The sequence below is a fragment of the Cyanistes caeruleus genome, chromosome 1 (assembly GCF_971803275.1).
Source record: "Cyanistes caeruleus chromosome 1, bCyaCae1.hap1.1, whole genome shotgun sequence".
NCBI lineage: Eukaryota > Metazoa > Chordata > Aves > Passeriformes > Paridae > Cyanistes > Cyanistes caeruleus.
The window spans coordinates 46,382,916-46,406,835 of NC_141701.1; the positions used below are offsets into that span (position 1 = coordinate 46,382,916).

Sequence of the window (23,920 nt, forward strand, 5' to 3'; positions counted from 1 at the left end):
TTTCTGTGGAAATAAAATGGTCCAATGTGGGGATGATAAACCTGGGCTAAAGTAGCAGACTTTAGAGCCAAGGAACAAAAGCCAAGTAGCTATGTAGAAAATCTGGGGAGAATGCAGCCTTTCTTCAGCCATCCCACCCTCTAAGCAGCAGAGAGAATGTTGTACCAGTGCATTCTAAAATCCCAGCTCAAGGCTGAATAAAATGAAGAAAACAGATCCTGCTGTAATAAAAACACATGTAAAATTCCTGGAAATGTTTCCTGTTACAGACTGCCTGGTTAGTATAGGCTGCCTGCACATTGGTACAAAGTCAGCAATTGTCTGATGTTGGTCATATTTCTTTTTGCCAGGAAGATGAAGATCAGACTGGAAGTTATCGGTCTCCTTTGCAGTCATGTTAGGATCAGAAGGAATAAAAAAACTAATTGTCTTGATTGCATTTCAGATTGTTTTGATTGGGATTATGCCCATGAGATAAAAAGCCACAAAACAGGCTTTTTTTTCCTTCCACAGTAAAAGCCAGAGAAGAGCTTTTGCTTTGGAGTTGATACAGAGTAGTCCAAATAATGTCCTGCAAGCCAGATCCAGTCCACAGCGTGATTCTTCCCAGATTACCAATTTTTTGAAGTGACCCTGTGTTGGGACTGTAGCTCGGCAGGAACAGCTGTTACTGGCTCCTCCGGATGGTCAGAAAGCTCTTAGTGTACCCTTCACTGCCCAGCTCCTCGCTCCTCAAGCTGCCACTGTGTCCATGTTGTGGGTGAGGGCTCCTGTCCCATGGCTGCAGACCCTGTCAGGTATCCAAGGAGCTGATCCAAAACTGGCATCTGGCCAAGAGCAATTAAATGATTGGACCAAATGGGTAATACCTTATTCCAAGATGAGTATTTGTTTTTTTCCACAAGGCAGTCTTCCATTGCATCTCTCTCATTTTTTTCCCTGTCTTTATGTGGGATGTGAGTTATCAGGGGAGTTAGAGGTTGCAGTTCCATTAGCTGGCTGGAGACATTGCAATATGTGATATTTTCATTTGGTCTGCTCTGAGCTGTGCTTGCAGTATATTTGTAACATAGGCCTCCAGTAGACACGTTTCAGAGGAGTGAAACTGGTGATAGCACAATGTCTCCAAGGCTGTGGAAAGTGGGGGAAAACACTTAGACCATATGCCTTAAGGCTGCCTTCTTAATGGGCTTGAAATAAAGAAGCAGGAAGTGTTCTGGTGTTCTGGGATGCGGAGAGACACATTTTCAGGTTAGTACAAGATATGTGTTGGGAGTATTATTGACCAGCATTGTTCCTTCCCCAGCAAGAAGGGCCCTGGTTCTACATCCTAGTGATGAATTTCCAGCTTACTTGAACAGTTTGCTTATTTATCTTGGACAAAGACCATATTGCAGTCATCTGGGCTAGACTACTGTAATGTGCTCCTAATTGTTTCCCTTGAAATTGATCCGGAGCCTCTTTGGGGTGGAAAACCGATATATTAAAAAATACAGCCCTGTCCATGTAGCTGTTCAAATTTTAATCCCCTGGTTCTTGGGCAGCAGCCTTGCACTCCATGTCCCTGTCTGGCAGTTGCTCACGGTTGGACATGGCTTTCTCTCCCTGGGCTGAGTCAGACACAGGCCGAAGGCAAGTCTTTCTTGTCCTCGGTTGTGGAACTCCCTGCCAGAGCCCCTTGCTGGCTGCCTTTAAGGCAAGCTGCAAGCCCTGTTTATTTCAGTTGGCCTATCCATGACTGTTTTATGGGCTCCCTACCTTTGTTTTTGCATCTGCTACCCTTTTGTTTTTCTCTTTCCTCTAACTAGTAAGGGATTGAATCTTTTGGGGCTGGCAGGTCCCTTTTGAATTCTGTGTGTATAGCATATTGTAACATGCTATTAGATTTTGCTTTCTACTTTTAATGTTTTGCATTTGGCTCTTTATACTACTTGGCTTGCAATTGGTGCTTTAGAAAAGATCAAATAAATATATCATTGTGTCAAGTCTTATTTTGTATGAGGGTTAAATCCAGTATCCAAATATAGAAGAATGTGTTTATGGGGAAACTTAGTACTGAGAGAATTAGAAAGAAAGCTCCAATTAGAAAGCAAGCTGATTCCATGCCATTTGCTATGCCATGTTTTCTTTAAGAGAAAACTTCCACTGTAATTAGCAAGAAAGTACAGCCTAGCGGCCAATGCATTACCTAACACAGAGCCTGCTATTCAGTCTTAGGAATAATTTGTGCTTCTATATGCTCCTGTGGAGACTGACGATACTGTGAAGTCCAGTATCAGCAAAACAGGAGTCTAAACACAAGCAGAGCCAGGAAATCTTGTACAATAGGTGATAAATAGCGATTTGGTTCATTGGCCACTTCAGAAGGAAGCATGCGAATGTAATCGTGGAATACAATGGTCTGTGCTTCAAATTTAAGCACTAGAATTAAAGTGTCTGTTTTCCATCCTGGACAAATGATTTAACTGTTGCATACATACCCCAGCCCGTGTACATGATGTTTTTATTTGTGTTATGCAGGCTGCCACAGGATCAGCAGAAGTTCAGGTCTTTGTTTCAGAAACTGCACAGTACTCAGCAAAAAGACGTGTTTTACCTCACATTGAGATAAGTCTGATAACATCAACCAGGGGAATGAAACAAACAACTAGGAGGAAGAGGAAATAGCAGCCAAGTGCTGTACAAAAACCAAGGGTCTTAGTTCAAATATTGTCATCTGAAAATGGTTTATGGGCACTAAAACAGAGGAGTGAACCCAGGGGTAAGGTCATGCCACTTTGCTGAGCTTTGGGAATCCAGGAAGTTACATATCATCCATCTAAGGAAGTTCCACTTGTAAAATACTATCAAAGCCCAAGTCGTTTAGGCCAGCTTAGTCCTGAAAAACATTACAATTATTAATCACTTGACTAATTCACATTAATCAGTATAGCCTAGTAGCAAAATTATTATTCAGCTTGCTGAACTGAGCAATCTTGCCAAGAAATGAACCTACTTGGAATTTTAAAATTTATGAAAGAGTGTAAAACAAGATGACTGGAAAAGATGAAAAATCTCCACAAAATCAACTTTATTTCTCATCTCACTGTTTCCATTTCATCCATCACCAACTAGACTAAAAACCTCAATGCAGGTTGGTATTTGGAAAGTAAAGTATTCCTTCTGTGTATGTGGGAAAAGTGAATCTCTCCTTCCCAAACACAAACACAGAGAGAAAATAAAACTAAAGATAAAAGTAGATGTGTGAGAGGGGAAAGGAAAGTAAGTATTTGTTTCTTAATTGTGAGGAGGATGGTTGTCAGGTTTTTAAGAATAGAGCATGTAAATGAGTACAGAAACAGCATACAACAACCCATCCAGAAATTTAAATGTGATCAAAACATGTAAGATACACTGGGAGATGTGTAAGAGTCTTTTAGGCTTCAAGAATCCTCAGGGGATTCAAGGGAATAATCTGGTGTATATAGCACAGCCATCTCACTTGAAGCAAGGAAAAATAAGGAAAAGGGTAGTAAACAAAGTTTGACACATATATTTCAAAACTGGAAGTAATAAATAATGGTTGTTGGTGGGAGCTGAGTGCTTTACTGACAAGAACAAGATGGCAATAACTAACTTGTCCCAGATGAAGAACAAAATCTATTTTCTATGGATGGATGACTAATTAAAAATGTCTGAACGTCAACAATTATAAAATGGGGAAAAGGATCTTGGCTGTCAATGCTATTTCTACTACTTTAAAATGTATATTGTCCTTACATTCCCTTTAAGGAAAAAAACTTGTACCTTCTGTGGCACTTTGGACTGCAAATGTTCTGAACCAGAGGAAATGGAAAGCAGTGGTTCTGCTGAGGAAGGGCCACTGCCTTCTAGAGCAGGTTGATGACACAGGCTATTGAGTCCTTACAGAGAATTGTTTGTCTTCTGATTTTAGATGGCTTTAATTCCTCCAAATTACTCCTTGAATAATAGGAAAAAGGGCAATTTGAATTTCAGTGACAGATTGGACATAACAGGTTGCAACTATTAGGTCTAATTTTACCATACTGAGAAATAAAATTGCCTAAACATAAACATCGATCACTGATGCAGTAAATTAATTTGTACAGAAAAAGTAGTTTAACTGCAGTGCACATTAAACATAAAAAAATTCAAAATTACAGCTCTCTGAATTAATTTGTACACTTGTTTACTTGTTAAAAGCAAAGCGTAACTTTTTTATTTTTTTTTCCTTCTTTTTGTGACTTTGAATTGTGAAAAGCACAGACAATCACTGGTTGTTCTTTTTTCTTTTTCCCCCATTTCTGATCAGGTTAATAGACATACATAAGACCTCTTTTAAATGTTTCATTCTGGCAAGTAAATTCAGCATTTCAATAGGTTTGAATCATTCTTTGTTAAGAACTGGTGATGTCATATAGTTAAAAAATTTATGATTTGGTTCAGCAACGAGTTTACATTCAAGTGTGTCCTCAGGCTTATTTAAACTGTTGAAGTCTTCCAAACTGCTTCACAAAAAATGTCATCTGTGTCTTCTTCCTTCTACTCCCCAAAAAAACTGTACATACTACTTCCCCACATTTTAATATGGTGTCTAGAGACTTAACATAGATGCTAGCCAACTTTTCTTCATTATGGCAGTTGCTATTTTTAATATGCTTATTGTTTTATAAAATGGAAAAGAACATGCCCTTCTTGAAACTATGGCTGTAACGTTACTGATCATACATAGTTGCAAGTGCATATGTAAGCTGGATAAAGGTTGCCAAAGTCACAGTGGAACAGGATTTGCCAATGTGGCTTATTTTGATGGTATCTGGTGTCTACTGTTTTCAAGGACAGTAGTTCGATTCAAACACAATTCTGATAAGTGGCAGGTTTTCATGTCTTTAATGCCCTGACAAGGGCATCACTCTCAAGAGAGGGAGGTGAAACCATTTGGATGAGAATTTCTTCCCCTCTCCTTTGTGCTGACTCACCAAGATAATGGACAATTAATAGTGAACCTTCTCTGCAGGGAAAGTCTAGGGTTATCACTAATAAAAAATGCTCATGAAGTGTTTGGACACAAAAGAGGGCAAAAAAATAAACATAAAAATGTAGAAAGCAGGGCCAGCACAAGGCTCAATCTACAATATGATTTTTTTTTCACCTGAAATTATGGTGAATGATTTCTCAGTAACAGCAGCTGCAGCTTTTTAGACCTGGCTCATTTCTTGTGAACTGTGAAAAGAAAGGGCATTAGTAGGGCTGACTTCTCTTAAATTTTTCCTGGTAGGTCTAAATAAACTACTCTTCACCTTATCTTCTGATCCATGAGCAGGTTTGCAGGATTCTCTTCAAGTTCACTTTCATCCTCATTGCTTACATTTATACTATATTTGGGATTAGTTCCCTTTTCTGAAGAGTGCACACTTCCCCCTGCTCGGGGGGAAGGCTCACAAGTTGTGCTTCCGCGCAGCCCTCAGTTTTTGCTTCACTGGGCAATCCTAGCAACTCTCAGATGCTGCCATAAGAGCCCACTGCCCCTGAGGTCACCTGGAGAAGGAGTTGCTGGAGGTCAGCAGAGAGCTGCTCACATGTACAAGCCAACAGGCAGGCTGCCCTGGGGATTACTGTAGTGGCTGTACCTGTGCTCCAGGTTTAGCAACCGATGATGCGATTGCGTGCCTTTGTTGTCCAAGTAAACACAGAAAAGATGTACAGTGTTTCCTGGAGTTAGACAAACCAAAGATTAGTCTAAACTGAGAGTGGAACAGGTTAACTGATCTTTCTCTACCCTAAGCATTCACTTGTCCCTCGAAGCACTGAGCTGTCAATAGAGTGTACAGACTGATAAGTACAGGTTCTCCTCAGCCTGAAGAGATCTGTCTGATAAGATGGCCTTAAAAAAAAGAAAGTACGTTAACTGCTTTGACTGCAAAATACCCCCTGCTAGCCAGAGATAAGACACCTTGAGCTGCTCAGAAGACCTTAGACAGGATGTAAATAAAGACAGTAAAAAAAATTTAAAAAATTCAAATCCAGCCGCTATTCTGCTCTGCCCTTATTTCCAGCCCTGACAGCAAAAGGCTTAATTTACTGTATTTCACACCAGGCTTCCATTCTACACTGAGGAAGCTACAAGGGTGTTTTAAGATATAGGCTTTAACAAAGTGGAGATCTCTTTATTTTTGGAGAGGCCCCTATTTCAGATACTTAATCATGCATTTCAGCAGGCTTTGGTGAATGGAAATTATACAGAAGAGAAGGGAAATTCTGCCTTTTACAGATAATTTCACCTTCTCTTTTTTATAATTTAATCACCCAAATAAACCTTTATTAACATGAAAGGGCTGAGTGAAGCATATACATATTTTAAATGCAACTCTTACCTTGCAAATTTCCACACAGAGGGACTGATATTCTGTACAATAAGCAGACGGTAGGTGTGACAGTTTACATGTGACATCTTCATAGTATGATTTGGTCCTCTGAGCACTGTGAGCTGGGAGGTTTGTTACGTTTCCCTTACAGGCTAGACCACCTGTATATTAATGGAAGCCACACACACCTGCCAACTTGTGTCCCAAGGCAGAGATATCCACATGTGTTCCCATTCAAGCTAACCTGGGGAAAATGAGGGGCAGGAAGAAAGGATTGTCTTACACAGCATTTTGACTGCATTGATAAAGTTCCCAAGACATGTTGCCCCAATTTGACTCTCCTGCACTAGAGTTGATGTAAGCATTTGTCTGCCATCCTGTTAAAAAAAAACCAAGGTTACCTTTGCTCCAGGACATCTTTTTTAACAGCTGTGCAGCACATCTGCACTAACAGTCAGATCTAAAAGAAGAGAGCCTAAAATGGGATATAGATGGACTATAAGAAGCTAAATAGAATTGGTTATCCAAAACTTACCTCCCTGGATTTACCCTGCTTTGGTAGACACTTCTTCTTTTCATGAAAATTTCTCACATTGCTGTGATTTGGTAGTTTGTTCAAACCATCCTAGTGTGAGCATCTGGTTACCCACTGCCTTTGATCAGTGTGCTGCATGGAGAGTGTCATATTAAGCCCAGGACCTGTTGGGCACTTTCAGCAGAAAGTGCTGTGTTCCTGTCTTCCCTACCTAGGGGCCAAGTAGGTAAAGTATTACATGGCACAAGGCCTTGATTCAGTTCTCTGAGTATCCTGAGGGGAATCAAAGCCACATTTCCTGCCTCTGAGCAGAAGGTCTTAAGTTGTCCCTTCTCCTGGAAGCTGGGCATGCTGAAGGAAAGAGTATCCTAATCACAGAACTGGTAGGGGCACATTTGAGAAGGAACTTGTTAGCCTGTGGAGAAGTATGCTCATTTAGTCCAGGGGTTCTTGCAGTCTGGAATTCATGCTTAATTTTATTTTTGTTTTTATCCATTGCCTCTTTAATGTATAAAGAGCCTAGTACTCCCCTTCCCCAGCTGAGTGCCCAAGCTGCGAGGCTGCAGACCTTTTCCTGGTTCCCCCTCAGGGCCCCATGAATCCTGCTTTCTTTGCTTCTTGGGCTCCTGGAGACACCTAGGTCCCTTTGCAGATCTAGGTCCAGGAGTTTTCACCTGTGTAAATAAGACCTCCACCACATTTCTGTCACTCTAAGAAATAAGCAGTTCTGTGTTTATTTACTGTATTTAATTCTAGCACACTGTAAAATAACACTGATGTGTTTTTGAAAGCGTTAACTGCCTACATTGCTTTCACTTGATCTTAATTTCCCTTTACTTTCCATTTCCTTGAAAAGATTTTTAGATATCTTTGCCTGGGTTTCTTTCAGATGCAATTATTGACTCCCTTCTTTCTCTTTACCCTGTTCTTCTTTCTTTTGCTTCTCCACACATTGCCTTCCTTCTTTGTCCTAGTTTAGCCCCCTCCTAACTGACTTGCTGTTGCTGTTCTGATCTAATGAGGCAAAGAATTGGGGTGGTTGGCATGCAGGCACAAGTGGGACAGGCATACATGATGAAAAATGGGGGACCTTCATGATTAAACTCTAGATTAACTGGAAGAAGGGAGATACTCGAACCAGGACCCAAGGTGATGCTTGTCATCTCAGGGGATTCTGCTTGCAAATCCCGCCCAGAGGCTCCATCTTTTGTCTGAGCCTCCAGCTAGGGACGTTTTGACAGCCTGTCCTCCTCTCTGCAGGGTCCTCCAGCTGTGTGGGAATGGGGACTTGGAGGGCAGCTGTGAAGCGGGGTTTCCTTCAGCTCTTAGGGCCTGATCTTCTGGACCATTTGATTTTTTGGGAAGGAAAGAGAAATAATGACATTTCTCTGACTTAAGACACACTCCTTTTGTTGTGACCTGGGAAAGAAAGAAACAGTCAGTTCATTTTAATACCTATATATCTTGAAAGTTTGACTGGGACTGCATTAAGGGGACTGCTGTTTCTGAGGCTTTTAAAAGGAGCTGCAGCATGGGGGAAGATTGGAGGGAGGGGGCTTTTGGTCCTATTCACGGTGTGTTGTCTGGGGGAGAGCACAACCCATTGAAAACAGAAGGCAGAGGGAAATATTGGGGTCTGGTGAAGAACCCTGAACTGTCATCCCCTAGTCATTTGCTGTTCTTAATAATCAGTACAAATACTGTTATTGGCACAACAAATTATTATAATTATTCTCTAGCAAAAACCTGATTGACTGAACCACTACTTTTAGTACATGAGGTTGTTAATACACAGGTTCTGAGGAGATCATTATTATGTACAAGTTTGCTGGAGTATTTGAATAGGCTTTTGCTCTGCCATTATCTTGATTTTAAATGCAATTATTCTCAGGGTGGTTTTTTTTTGACCCTAGTTTCAGATGGAGCAAGCCTGGTGGTCTCTGACTCATACTGTACAAACAAACAAAAACAAAGACTAAAAGAAACAGCAACTTAACAGCGGAAGAAATACAGTGTAAATGTGTTTGTCACATTTAAGCAGTGGACAAATGAGCTAATTTGAATCGCTTAGTGCTTGTACAGTCACAACTAAACAACCCCTGTAAATTAATTGTGTGACATGCGATTCCCAATTATGTAAAGCAGTATAATAAGCTGTGAGGATGGTGACTGTCATTAGTTATATGTACAGGAGTGTGGAAAATTACTTAGGCTTTCTCTTTGCCTATGGAGGCACAAAATGCCAGCTTCCTCAAACAAGCATAAGGGTAGCTGTGTTTTCTTCTAGTTGCAAATTGGGTTTTGTGTATGATTTGAAAGGTGGAGCAGAATATGAACTGCTTACATTTTCTTTAATTTGGCTGCAGAAGATGGAATTCATTGGGCTCCGTCTGTTCAAATGAACTTTAAGCAACAATCAAGGAAAACATTTATGCTCCTCTTTACATATGTAATGGTAATATGTCTTCTGAAGAAGACATAATGGAGCTGGAGCCTTAGGTTACCTTAGGAGAGCAATACAGGAATGTTAACTACTTATGTAGGCATTAAAGGCATTTTATAAAAGCAAGCAGGTTTTTCTTGTGAGGTATTAAAGTGACTTATTTGTTGTTTCTAGGAGCTGCCTTTCCTCTGGTTATGAAATTTAAAATGGGGAAACCTCCCTACCAGCTGTCTCCGTTCTTTTGGTCAGGAGCCCCTGTATGTTTCTCCCCCAGTAATCTAACTGTTAAAGCATTTAATTGGTGCTCCCGAAGCAGTTTTGAAATATTGATAGATTTTAAAAAACATCTGTAAATTATAAATAATTTTTAAAGTTCACATTTCTCTTTTGAATGCCCATTACAGAGTATTAGTTTTCAAGGCATTTAATAAGTTATGAGACAAATGAGTGAGTTTAATATGGGGTCACTGATGTGAAAAAATTGTGATGATTAAATTAAAGTTTCAGCTTTTCCAAAACTCTGTATATTTCTATTGAAAGTAAACAGAGAATGTTATGTAATAATGTATATTTTATTTAAAATTACTTTGAAGACTAGTCCTACCTTGTACTTCTATTAAAAACTTCAAAACTATAGCTCGTTTCAGTGACACCTATGTTATGCCATCACTGAAGCCATGCTAATCCTTAAACACTGTCCTTTGATCTTCTAGTTATTTAGATCTATTCAGCACACAGCACAATATTGTTTTATTTCAGCAATATCTAACCTCTTCATTTGCTATTTATTCACACCTGCATATTCCCCTAAGATTCCTTATCTCATTTTCAGGGTAGCCCTGCAGACAATTAGCGGTGGTAATAATATAAAATGTGGCCAACACTAAAACCTGAAATGGCCATTACAACTAAACTATATGATATATAATAACCACTCCACTCAATTACCTGCACAAAAATGCAAGGATTTAAAACTGTGGAGTCTTATCATACATCCAGTTAACTGACCTACCTACCTACCTGCTATTTAGTCCTTCCCTTCTTACAAATTATGTTCTACCTTGTGGCATGCTGTTTGGTAAATTAGCAATGCTGTACATTTGTATGAGTTTTCCATCCTTTTCAATAGTTGTGTATAAGCACATATAAGTCTCTGCATTGGCATATGAACAGGTCTTTGGTGGTAGGACAACAAATAATAACTACATAACAGCCCAATGCATAAATGCTCACATGTGCATTCACAATCCATGTGCCAGTGGCAGTATGGAGTATACGGGTTTATGTGCTGCTGCCTCGTGTACTTGATTTTTTTAATTTTTAGTGTCTATTACCATTGTATGTAACTAATTCTTTTTTACTTGTTAAAGAAACCTTGCTATTTAGTACTTTGGGTGGGGTCCTGGGGGATAGCTGTGTCACCAGTCTGCTGTTACTGTTATGGAGAAAAGCAGGGAGAACATATCTGCTGGACCCAGAGCTGGGGGGTGTCTGTCCATCTCAACTGCTGGGCTTTCTCTTTGGTCAAATACAACATTTTAAGCATTTTGCCAGCTCTGTGTTTCAGGGGAGAAAGAATTATTCTTTCAGGAATGGCTCAGACTGGGGAGATGCAGGTTCTGTTTCCTACTTCACACAGATTACATTTGTAACCTGAGGCAAAGCATTCCAGCTTGTCTGTGCCCGTTACTTGAGCAGCAAAATGGGGAAAATGGAAAACTGCTGCTTACAGGATATTGAAAATATTAATTTGTTCATATGTGTAAACTCTGTTCTATCAGAGGACCCCAATGTATTATGGCACATAAAGGTTAGCTGACATTTGCTTTAGAAATGTGGCCATTTTTCTAGTGGCAGCAAAAACATGTTTAAATCATACAGAAAAATAAGACATGATAAAGCAAGTGCCCTAAAGTCTACTCCAGCAAAAGCATGTGTATGTCATAGACCCTCCTGGTGACTAGGTAACATCTTTCAGAAGCAGTTCTGTTAATTCAGTTAGCAGCACTAGGGATAAGATCACTTTTAAGACCTCGCGTCTGCTGGGGTTGGCACATGAGTGGCTGGCTGTTAACTCCACAGAGGTGCTTTTGTGCTCTTGTGCTTCCCCCTTCCTCCCCCTCTTTCGTGGGATAACTCCTTCTGGTATTGCTTCACTTTTCTGTTAGTGAGCACTTTCCCCATCAATACTACAGAACAGGTGTTACTCTGCTACTGACTGAGTTTCCAGCTGTCCTCCTCCAACACAGACCAGGCAAAATTTGTTGTTTCGTCCTATTAGGCAGACTAGAGAATTATCAAGCCTGAGATGGAGGTCTTCCTTGCAGGATACGATAGTTTTGTTGCCAGAAGATGGTCAGGAAGGCCTGGCTGGCTAACAAAGACAGTCCTTCAGCTGCTGGGTGTAGTTCCAGTTTTGCATCCCCTTTGGCAGCAGCACAGAGACTGCTGCAGTGTGGCCAGCCAGCAGAATTAGGAAATAAGGACCTCTTTTATTTACTCAGGCTGCTGAATCATGGGCATTCCTGTCTGCTTGGAGAAAAGTCAGGCAGCTCTACTTTCCACTGGAAGTCTCAGGAGTGCTTGGTACTTTCATCTCAGAGTGTTCACACACTTGTTTTAATGTGCTTTATGGAAATGGTGAAACTCAGCAAGTACAGTTGGTGTAGAAAAACATCTGCACTAACTATTCACACACATTTGCATCTTTAAATAGACTTTTAGGCCTTGTAGCCGATTTTCAGCAAAGTTTTTTGGTTGTGAGTGCTAGAGCTTTCTTAAGAGTCAGCGAGTGTGAAGTGACTGGTTCCAAAAATTAAAAATTTACATGGACATGTTAAGTGCATCACATTGAAACTCAGAATACTTGCCATAACACAAAAAAGGCATTTACAGTAAGTAGCACTTAGCGAGTGCTGAAGGAAAAAAAAAAAGGTCGATACAGAAAATATATTTTAAAACTCCATAAACACTCTGTCAAATACCTGGAGCCCTATTCTGCCCTCAGATAGATGTGTACCACTCCTGGGAACTTGTATGTGTGCATCTGAATTTGGTCCAGAGTATTTTAAAACAGCTTGTTATAACATTAAAGATCAGATTTTTAACGTTGACATATAGCTCAGTGTGTAGGTGTCTACAGATTTATATACAGGCAGCTGTGTGCAGAGTAGCAGCAAAGTGCATTTTCTGTGAGAGTGATGGGTGAAAAGGGGTTTGAAGCCCTTTAGCCCAACAGCAGGTCAAACTTTACCCCCAGCGCAGAGCTGGCTCTGTAGTGAGATCCGCTGGGAAAGCTGGAGTGGAGTCTGCATCCCAAGCATCTGGCTCGCTGCAGAGACCTTAAGTTCAGCTACTCCATCACAGTTTTGAGGGCCAAGGCCTGCTTGCCTTGTGCCTGTGCAGTAGCCTCAGTGCAGAGCAGCAAGTCACACTTTGCTGCCATTCTGGGGGAGATGCTCTTAGAGGTTGCACCTTAATTTTGTGGGGCAGTGTCTTTGTTGGGGAAGGGTGGGGAGATGGCAGGTCAGGCATTGCCATCACTCACGTCGTGCTGCAGCAGTAATTTCCCTCAGTCCAGGGTAACTACTGGTTACCCTGGTTGCTGTCCCCAGATCCATTCCTACCCAGCCACTGAGCTCTAATGTGACAGTAGTCCACTGCACACAGTGTTCCCAGCGTTCAGGTTGGAAGATCAGTCTGTGCAGCAAAAGTCACTGCAGTGAAACATTTTCTGTGTTGCAGGAGGACGGTTTCAAGAGCCTTTCTGTGGGTCACTGAAAGCTGATGGGCTTGGCTTTGGAGCCCTTTGTGAGGGCAGCCCAGGGTCCCTCCTTCCAGAGCGTGTGGCCAGCCACCAGTGCCCCTTCCACACAGGCTGTCCCCTGCCCCGCCATGCCAGGGGGTGGGGAGGAGTCGGGAAAGCGTCTTGGTGACATTGTTAGGCTTGTACTCAGGAAAATCCTGTTGTCCTCCGCCTTGCGGAATACCCCCTTCCTTGCTGGTTCTTCTGTTGCTCTGAAAGATTGAAAGATTTTCACTTCTCAAGTTAAAAGGATAAAAATCTGACTTGTAAGTGGCTTGCTCTTCTCCCTTTTGCACAAAGAGAATTGCCCTGTAGAATTAGTAGGGGCTCTGATTAAAAAAAATGCAACAGCAAAGCGGCACACATTTCCATTTGCCGGCTGGACGGTAAGAACTGTCTCTGTGCTATAGTTATATTCTTCCTCCTCAGCTTTCCTCACCTTTGTATAAAAGCTGAGGAGACACCCAGGAAAACAAGAAGAATTTGGTGGGGGAAAGGGCCTGCCATTGCTTATGCCATGGTCACATTCCATGCTTGATCCTGACCCTGCTGCCAGCCCGACAGCCTGGGGGAATAATTGTATAATAGGTAAAACTGGGCAGGCAGTGGCCACAAAAAGGAAGTGATTTACTGCTATGTCAGTGATGTTACACTATTTATAACACTTACTATATATTCCTCTAAACATTTAAACAATAATATATTGTTTCTCCATAGGATATACATTTTAATACTAAATTTGGTTACGAAATATGTTGCCTAGGCAGTCACAGAATATTTTTCTTCACTCAGTTGCTTGACATAAATTCCTGTTTATCTGCCATCAGTGGGTGTATGTCAGAAATATATTGGATTTTTAAAGAACAAAAGGTTTTTCTGTTTAAAAGACCTAGCTGGAAAGATGCATTCAATATAAAATTTAGAGCTGGAGAAAATGTTAACATATTTTTCTGTAAATGCTTGTTCCACTGTTTTGATCATTTCCAGTTTTAAAGTCAAATCCAGCAATCTGAAAGGGCAGTACACAGATTTACATTAAAAGTCTCCTGTGAATACTGTAGTCATTAATGTACCATCTTAAAAACTCACCTGACTGGTTTTGTTTAGTGTGTATGACAATGAGGAACTTTGCACATTGGGAAGCATTTTAGCAGATGACAGTACTTTTGCTGAAAGGGAGGATTTTTATGTTTCAATTTTTTTGATAAACAAACAGCATTGTTTTTTGGTTCAGAAACATGTCACTCAGAACAGAGTTTGATTTTGTTATTTAAATACATACCAATAGTGCAGATTTCTGTGTAGGTAATTACAGATGTATAGTATGTGTGTGTGTGTAAAAGGTGTGTTTAATTTGTGAAACCCTCCTCCCCAAGACGTAAACAAGAGGATAAAAACCCGTGCAGTGTCCAAGTTATCCTGAAAAGCATTGTGTCAATGGGCAGGCATCCAGCAATGGTGTTTGGTTGTTTTCTCAGAGTTAGATGGTTGCCATCTGGCATTGATAGTGAGATGGCGTTGTCATCAGTTTCTAGATGCAGGAAAGGAATGAATCCTCATCTGTTTCCTGTGGATAAGAAAGAGGTTGATAATCTAGTAAAATCTCTTTACCTTAAAGTAAGCAGGCTTGGAATTTGTTTATATAATATAGGCCAGCTCTAACTTTTGTGTTGTAGGAAATTACTTGAGAGAAGGCTGAAGATGTTAAGAAACTTTCTGCTTTGCAAGAATACCTTTATAAAGATATTTTTCAAGGGGTTTATTATATCTTTTCTATAGTGTTACTGTAGTCAGTTTTAAAAAGGAAAGAAAACCTCAAGCATTGGCCCTGGAAAGGAATAGAAGAATTATTTGATGTAGAGTGGTCTTTCAAACATTCTTTTAATATTTTTAAAGAAGTTCTAGGTTAATATCAGCATTATCATTGAAGTATAGTTATCTACATTTAAAACAAAAAGTGCAAAAACTGTACAGCACATCTCTTGAAAAAAAATATTTACAACTTTCCCTGTTTAGAGATGAGGTAATACTGTAGATAACTAGTCCGTTTATTATCTGGCCAGCATTTCTGCTTTGTCTTTTCCTAGTAACTCATAAATCTTTCAGCTTTTACCATAAATGTTTATCATTTTTCCTGTTTCCAGTTTTTTACAAGTTGCTTTGTCTGTGATCACCTCACAGTACAGGTTCTGCTGTACTGAGGAAGTTCAGCTGGCTGAGGCCTTTGCAAAAAAGGAAGAAATGGTGGGCAACCTCTTGAACTTAAAAAAAAAAAAAATGCTGTTTATGGCTGACCCTTGTGACACAGTCCCATTTTCCTTGATCCTGGTTTGTTAGATTGTTTTGAACATTTAATGATCCAGCTGCCAGCTTTCAGTAACTGAATTGTATCATTATTGGAGAAATCTGGTTGCACTTTATCAGAGAAAACATCACTGTTTATATTGTTGTCCTATTCCTCCCTTGTAATTTTTCCTATTATTGTTTAGAATAACACCCAAGTTCTCTCAGAAATAGTCTTTAAAAGATTCCTGTGTCCAGAATCAACTTCAAAGGAAAAAATATCACAAACCTGTCGCAAAACGGGGTGAATCTTTCCTTTAAATATTAGGCATGTGAGTTGACTGTATTAATTTTAAAGCATTCCTGTAATATTTTCTCCTTTCCTTTGACTCTTCAGACGCTCACATAATATGCAAATAATTTTACAATGGGTACAAAAGAAACATTAAATATATTAAAATCTGCATTTTAATAAAGTTGTCAATGTATAATACATAACCTACAACTCAGAAAGAATGATAAAAAAAGCAATAAAAAAGTTAATATAGGCACAGAACTATTTAATAACTTCTAATGTTTTACAGTATGATAAAAATAAATGTGGTCTTGAAACTGTTGGATATCAGTGTAAGAAATGTCCTAGTCTGAGTTTAATGTTGTAGCTATTTAGGAGTAGCAGTCCTGTGTTATTCATATGTATTTTCTATCTCCCTTTGACACTTAGGGTTAAGCTTGTGGGCATGTTTCTTTCTCATTTCAGATGGAGTGGATGTTGAGGATGACCCCTCTTGCTCATGGCCAGCATCATCGCCTTCTAGCAAGGATCAGACTTCCCCTAGCCATGGAGAAGGCTGTGATTTTGGAGAAGAGGAAGGAGGCCCAGGTTTACCCTATCCGTGCCAGTTCTGTGACAAATCGTTCAGCCGCCTCAGCTACTTAAAGCACCACGAGCAAAGTCACAGTGACAAGCTCCCTTTCAAATGCACATATTGCAGCCGTCTCTTCAAACACAAACGGAGCAGGGACCGCCACATAAAGCTTCATACAGGAGACAAGAAGTATCACTGCAGTGAGTGTGATGCGGCATTCTCAAGGAGCGATCATCTTAAAATTCACTTAAAGACTCATACGTCCAACAAGCCATATAAGTGTGCCATTTGTAGACGTGGGTTCCTGTCATCTAGTTCACTGCATGGACACATGCAGGTTCATGAGAGGAACAAAGATGGTTCCCAGTCCGCTTCCCGGATGGAGGACTGGAAAATGAAAGACACTCAGAAATGCAGTCAGTGCGAAGAAGGCTTTGATTTTCCTGAAGATCTTCAGAAGCACATTGCAGAATGTCACCCTGAGTGTTCCCCTAATGAAGACCGATCTGCTCTTCAGTGTGTTTACTGTCATGAACTCTTTGTAGAGGAAACGTCCCTAGTAAATCACATGGAGCAGGCTCATAATGGTGAGAAGAAGAATTCATGCAGCATTTGCTCTGAGAACTTTCATACTGTGGAGGAGCTGTACAGCCACATGGACAGTCACCAGCAGCCAGAGTCATGCAACCACAGCAACAGCCCATCTTTGGTAACTGTGGGGTACACATCAGTCTCTAGCACTACCCCAGATTCAAATCTCTCGGTGGATAGCTCAACAATGGTGGAAACAGCTCCTCCTATACCAAAAGGTCGTGGAAGGAAGCGGGCAGCTCAGCAAGTGCCAGATATCACTGGTCCTTCAAGTAAACAGGCAAAAGTTACTTATAGCTGCATTTATTGCAACAAACAGTTGTTTTCCAGCCTTGCAGTTTTGCAGATACACCTGAAAACTATGCATTTAGATAAACCTGAACAAGCCCATATCTGTCAGTACTGTTTGGAGGTATTGCCATCTCTCTACAATCTGAATGAACATCTTAAGCAAGTCCATGAAGCTCCAGACCCAGCACTGATTGTTTCTACCATGCCTGCCATGGTCTACCAGTGCAACTTCTGCTCTGAAGTGTTCAATGACCTCAACACCCTTCAGGAACACATCCGATGTTCCCATGGATTTGCCAACCCTGCTGCTAAGGACAGTAATGCATTCTTTTGTCCCCATTGCTACATGGGATTTCTTACAGATTCTTCCCTGGAAGAGCATATTAGACAAGTCCATTGTGATCTTAGCAGTTCCCGTTTTGGTTCTCCTGTGCTTGGAACCCCAAAAGATCCAGTGGTGGAAGTGTATTCTTGTTCATACTGTACCAATTCTCCAATATTTAATAGTGTTCTTAAACTGAACAAGCATATCAAGGAGAACCATAAGAACATTCCTCTGGCGCTGAATTACATCCACAATGGGAAAAAATCCAGAGCCATGAGTCCATTATCTCCTGTAACCATTGAGCAGACCTCTTTAAAGATGATGCAGGCAGTTGGAGGTGCTCCTCCTCGTCCTGCCGGGGAATATATATGTAATCAGTGTGGTGCTAAGTATACTTCCTTGGATGGTTTTCAGACTCATTTGAAAACACATCTTGACACTGTCCTGCCAAAACTGACCTGCCCTCAGTGCAACAAAGAATTTCCAAATCAGGAGTCACTGCTGAAGCATGTTACCATTCATTTCATGATCACCTCAACCTACTACATCTGTGAAAGCTGTGACAAGCAGTTCACTTCTGTGGATGACTTGCAGAAACACCTACTAGACATGCATACATTCGTGTTCTTCCGCTGCACCTTGTGCCAAGAGGTTTTTGACTCCAAAGTCTCCATTCAGCTGCACTTGGCTGTAAAGCACAGCAATGAGAAGAAGGTATACAGATGTACGTCTTGCAACTGGGATTTCCGCAATGAGACTGACCTACAGCTTCACGTGAAACACAACCACCTGGAGAACCAAGGCAAAGTACACAAGTGCATCTTCTGTGGCGAATCCTTTGGTACGGAGGTGGAGCTGCAGTGTCACATCACTACACACAGCAAGAAGTACAACTGCAAGTTCTGCAGCAAAGCTTTCCATGCTATCATCTTGCTGGAAAAGCACTTGAGGGAAAAACATTGTGTTTTTGAAACAAAAACTCCAAACTGTGGAACGAATGGGGCATCTGAGCAAGTTCAGAAAGAGGAAGTGGAACTCCAGACCTTGTTGACAAATAGCCAGGAGTCCCATAACAGCCACGATGGCAGTGAAGAAGATGTGGACACATCTGAGCCTATGTATGGCTGTGACATTTGTGGAGCAGCTTACACCATGGAGACTCTCTTGCAGAATCACCAGCTGCGAGACCACAACATTCGACCAGGAGAAAGCGCCATAGTGAAGAAAAAGGCTGAGCTCATTAAAGGGAATTACAAGTGTAATGTATGTTCTCGAACATTCTTCTCTGAAAATGGGCTTCGAGAGCACATGCAGACACACTTGGGACCAGTGAAACACTATATGTGCCCGATCTGTGGCGAGCGGTTTCCATCTCTTCTGACTCTTACTGAACATAAGGTCACACATAGTAAGAGCCTGGACACTGGAAACTGCAGGATTTGCAAGATGCCCCTCCAGAGTGAGGAGGAATTTTTAGAGCATTGCCAAATGCACCCTGACCTGAGGAACTCCTTGACGGGGTTCCGCTGTGTGGTGTGCATGCAGACAGTGACCTCCACGCTGGAACTGAAAATCCACGGCACGTTCCATATGCAGAAAACTGGAAATGGTTCTGCCGTGCAGTCCACGGGACGTGCACAGCATCTCCAGAAACTGTACAAGTGTGCGTCTTGCCTGAAAGAATTCCGTTCGAAACAGGATTTAGTGAAACTTGACATCAACGGTCTGCCATATGGTCTGTGTGCTAGCTGTGTTAATCTCAGTAAAAGTGGTAGTCCAAGTGTCAACATCCCTTCAAGCAGTAACAGACAAGGCATGGGCCAAAATGAGAACTTAAGTTCCATTGAGAACAAAAGCAAGGCAGGGGGACTGAAGACTCGCTGTTCTAGTTGCAATGTAAAGTTTGAATCAGAAACTGAACTCCAAAATCATATTCAGTCAATCCACAGAGAGCTTGTTCCAGACAGCAACAGTACACAGCTGAAAACACCACAAGTATCTCCAATGCCTAGAATCAGCCCCTCCCAAACTGAAGAGGTAACCCTTTTTTCTTTGCTCTTGACACCTTCCATCCTTTTGGAAAAAATCCCTCTTTTTTCAAGCTGTCTTGTCACTTGTCATGAAATGCTTAGGCTGATCCATGTTACATTTCCATCCACAGCCATTAGCTAGCAATTACTTGCTTCTTGATATGCCTTACATCTTGGATTGAATTTTGTGGAATAGGACTTATTCCAGTCTCCCTAGGATATTGTCTTCTGTATCACTGAGGAGACCTATCTTCATGCCAGCACAACTGAGATCTGGAATCTTATCCTAGCTCCCATACGCATTGGAATCCCCAGCTAGGAGTTGTGCTTACGGCAGAGAGCATTAATGACAGAGGAGTAGACACAGTGAGCCAAAATGCTGGCATAAGGGGTTGATTTTTTAAAAAATATTTGTGAGGAACAAATTGAGGGTATTTTTGTTAATTGTGTTGTAGACTTTCATTTTTCCCTCTTATAGCATATTTTGACTAAGTAGAAGTGCAATGCTAGCCTAAGGTAAATTGGGAAATCAGTCCTTTGGATGCAATTGCTTGTTGTTTTTCTTTCCATTCCTGATGAAGAACATTTTGATGTCACTGAAATGCCTAGTGCCTGATGATTGAAATTCCATCATGCAGCATAACTTAGAAAGTACATATCAAACTCTTGAAAGATATAATCTGCTTCCTCTGTCACCAGTGACCAAGTAATGACACCTGTATGTGGGGAGGTAGGGGGATCATGTACTGGGGAAAGGGAATCTGTTTTATCTTCATAAATGTTACCATTAGAATGACTTAGAGGTAATATTTTAGGCATGGTATCTTGCATTATGACATAGACATGGTATATATATCTTGCATCTTATAATTCAGGAAGCCTAAAAACACAGCAGAAGCAAATTTTAAGAAATAACAGCTTTTGTTTCAAGGAAGCCTTTAGCCTATAATGGTACGAGCATGGTGCGACCCATTGCTGTGAACGTGTATGGATACCCTGTGGCTAGGGAGCTGCTGCTCTTCCATCACCTTCCTCACTCCCTGTTAGTGCCCATCTGTTGGGATAGATATCTCTCAGCATGTCGTCTAACAGTGTTGTGCAAACTGGAGGGCAGGAGGGAGGCAGAGAGGGATGAGTGAGGATACCTCAGCATATGTGGACCAAGAGGTATTTATGGAGCTTCTGAGCACATAGATGAAGATAGACTGGGAGAAGGACACTGGGGTAGCACAGAGCCTGGAGTGCCATGGAGAATAGGAGCTGAGAGTTCAGGATGAAGTACCAGGAAGGATGCACCTCCCAGGGAAAGGCCCTTTGCTTTCATAACATCTTTATCTCCGGTTTGTGCATTGGGTGGTATGTGACACCTGAGAGATGGGATGTGGTGTGGAATTTATGGAAAGCTGTTAGACTGAGAACCTGAGGTCTGAGGAAAACCATTTTTTCAAGAAGAGGGAAGAGGAGTGGCTCTCATTCACTGTGTTTTAGGCCACTGATGATCCCACTGCTGCTGAGCTGGAACCACAGGACTACCAGCTGCATGTTTTTGATAGGTTCAGAGTCATCCTGGTTTCTGTTTCTGTCATCTTACACTGAGTGACTACATGAAATCCCTCTTCCCAGTCATGTTGGAAGCCAATTCCTGCTACCTCAAGCACATTCAGAATCATGTGTTAAGTCAGTTACCATGCTAAGATGTTAGCAACTTGTCTTTCTCTGGCTTGTAAACTAGACAAAAAGAGATTTGGGAGTCCTTTGTGGTGATGTAAGATCAGTTACCTTCAGTGTCATTAGTGAATCTTGCTGTACTTGGCTCAGGTATAATCAGAGTTCTTAGTTATGCTTCTAATTTGCAACACATTCCTCTTCTCAATCATCTTGATTTTTATATAAAAGTGTATCTAAGATGAAAAAGCCTTTAAACTACACATTTGTGGATAGCATTTGCCTCCTTCAAATCACCATTTTCCCTCTACCTCCATTCTTGGGATGTAAACTGAATTTTCAGTGTCTATGGTTCTGGTGTCCACATAGTAATGTAGACTTTCAGATTCTTCTCTCATGGGAAGACAAAGCAATCAAATCCCTGATAGCACATTAGTAGTTTTGGAAACCATAAATGACTGTTTGTAAAATCCTGAAAGATAATTAATTTTTCTAGCAGAAGTACTGGTTCAAATTCTAGTGATGCAAGCATCACTGATGTAGCAATGAGAATCAAAATTGAAAGTCGTAATGTGCAGATGTTTAAAACTATAGATTGGATGTCCAAACTGAGAGAAGTAAAAACATAAGCATATAATAAAAACAGTAAAAAAAATTGGATTTTAAAAATTTATTATTAGTCACTGACTTTCATTCTTCACTGGAAGGATGTTTCTTGAACTGAATGGGATGTTGAAGACAGCTACTTAAGCATGCAATTTTGGGGAATTTTTCAACAAACAGTATTAATAATATCAAGAAGTGAAAGTTTCATTTGCATTACTGAGAGTCACATGATTTGAGAGTTCGACCTATATATAAAGAATATTTCAGTCATAAGGCAAGAAAAATAGATATCTTGCATATATGAGATGTCAGACCATCAATATTGCCGAATACCCCTTTCTATTCAGTAGTAGATTTCAATGATAAGAATGTTTGAAATTACCTTTTTAGGATAAAAGATCGCACTGGGAGTGTCACTTCTAGCTTCCTGGAAGTGTCACTTCTAGCTTCTTTGCTGGGTATTCTCATGGTTGAACCAGAAAATTTGCCTTTTAATCTGTTCTCAGTGATGTGATAAGGTGCTATTACCTTACCACAGTATAATGTCTTCAGCTGAGCTGTCGCCTGCTGAGCTGTCACCTGCTGAGCTCACCCCACTTGCTGAGTGAAAAATGTTCACCTGAATCATCTCCACTGAAAGTTACCTTCTGGTTGGTGTGGAAAATTATTAGTGCCCATCATTGGTTATAAGAAGTTGAAGAGCAGGTCAGAATTCATTAAGCCCATCACACTGCTGAATCTAGTACCCCTAAGTTATTACAGACTTAAACAGGCAGATTGTGGATAGCTAGCTTTTGAAAGAGCTCTAAAATGTGTACATCTGCAGGTTAATCTTTGAGCTTTAATAAGGTACTGGATTCAGCTGGTTGTAGATTTCTAGTAAAGATCTTGAATCACACTGCATGCACACTTTTAGGCTAAGGTGATAACCTTAGAGATACCAGAGTTACTGTCTAAAAGCAGAGAACAGGGTCTGGTATGCTGGTGAACTGGGAACTTTTGAGACCTTTTTCTGTCACTCATTTGCTTTGCTGACTTGGCCAAATCTGCTTGAACATCTCTGCTTCATTTTCCTTATTTAGAATATAAGATAGATATTCCTGAAAAGTGTGTTTCCATGCTTACTTTCAATACACATTTTGTAAAGCACTTGGAAGATGAAAATCTGTTCAAGAAAAACTGTGTGGCCTTGACTCTCTTGTTCCTCCTTAATACACAGACACCTAGTAAGGGAACACTTGACTCAGCAGAAAGTGTGCCCTCACTTCTTAAGCTTCAAGACCTCTATACTTGCTGAATCACACCATCATAAAGGTGCAATAAATGATATTGTCAGTTTCTTAGCTGGCAGGGGAGGAGGGAATGGACTCCAGTTTACACCAACAGTTTAATGGTAAAACCTGAATTATGCTAGAGTATCTGCCTGTACAACTGCGCTCAGTTTGGGGTTCAGTTGGGAACTTTCAGAGTAGAAGCGTAATTGCTTCTGTATCACTTTGTTCCATGAATGTGAAGCTCATGTGAATACTGTATTACCTGTGGCAATGTAGACAGTACTTCATTAATAATACAGGAATGCTCTCGATTTTCTGGTCTTGAGGAGAGAAGGAGCAGCATGAGTACACGGCCAAATTATTTCAGGAGCGACGATGCTTATTTAGGTGTGTCAAAAGACTTGCAGAAACCCGCTATTTCGGAGAGTATCAAAAATTCTGCACAAAGGAGAGGGCTAGCAACTGTCACACCAGCTGGAGAGCAGAGTAAGTGAATCTGGGGCTGCTCTTCTGTCCTGTTGTGGCTGTGCAAAGCTGTATGCCAGGATGGGCGTGTCACAGCAGGGGACACCGGGCACATCACAGCACTGTTCTGGAAGGAGCTGTGAAAGTGCAGGATGACAATGAGCTTGCAGAGATGGGGTCACAAAATTCAGATGCTGTGGAGAGCTGTTGGCTTCTTGAAACTCAACTTCTTTGACCTCAGATGAATCCAGAAATGGTAGCACCCTGGGACAAAGAATGGAGCTAAGGTAGGTGTACTCTTGTATCATTACATTTTTTTTCTCTTTATTTATTCATGGCCCCTGAATCTACCTTTATTCTCTTACTATTCTTC

The 23,920-nt window shown here is 40.9% G+C and overlaps 1 protein-coding gene across 23 annotated transcripts in view; it reads left to right on the top strand.

The window, feature by feature from the left end:
* The window catches only part of ZNF521 (zinc finger protein 521), a 229,877-nt gene that overhangs the window by 76,494 nt on the left and 129,463 nt on the right, over window positions 1-23,920 (top strand). For 21 of the 23 annotated variants that reach the window (XM_086889925.1, XM_086889954.1, XM_086889958.1 and 18 more), the window contains one exon: window positions 16,192-19,544. In XM_086889925.1, the coding sequence (XP_086746051.1) occupies window positions 16,192-19,544 (3,353 nt within the window). Of the gene's footprint in view, window positions 1-16,191; window positions 23,835-23,920 lie in introns of all 23 variants that reach the window. The other 2 variants (XR_015287061.1, XR_015287039.1) reach the window with 1 other exon arrangement.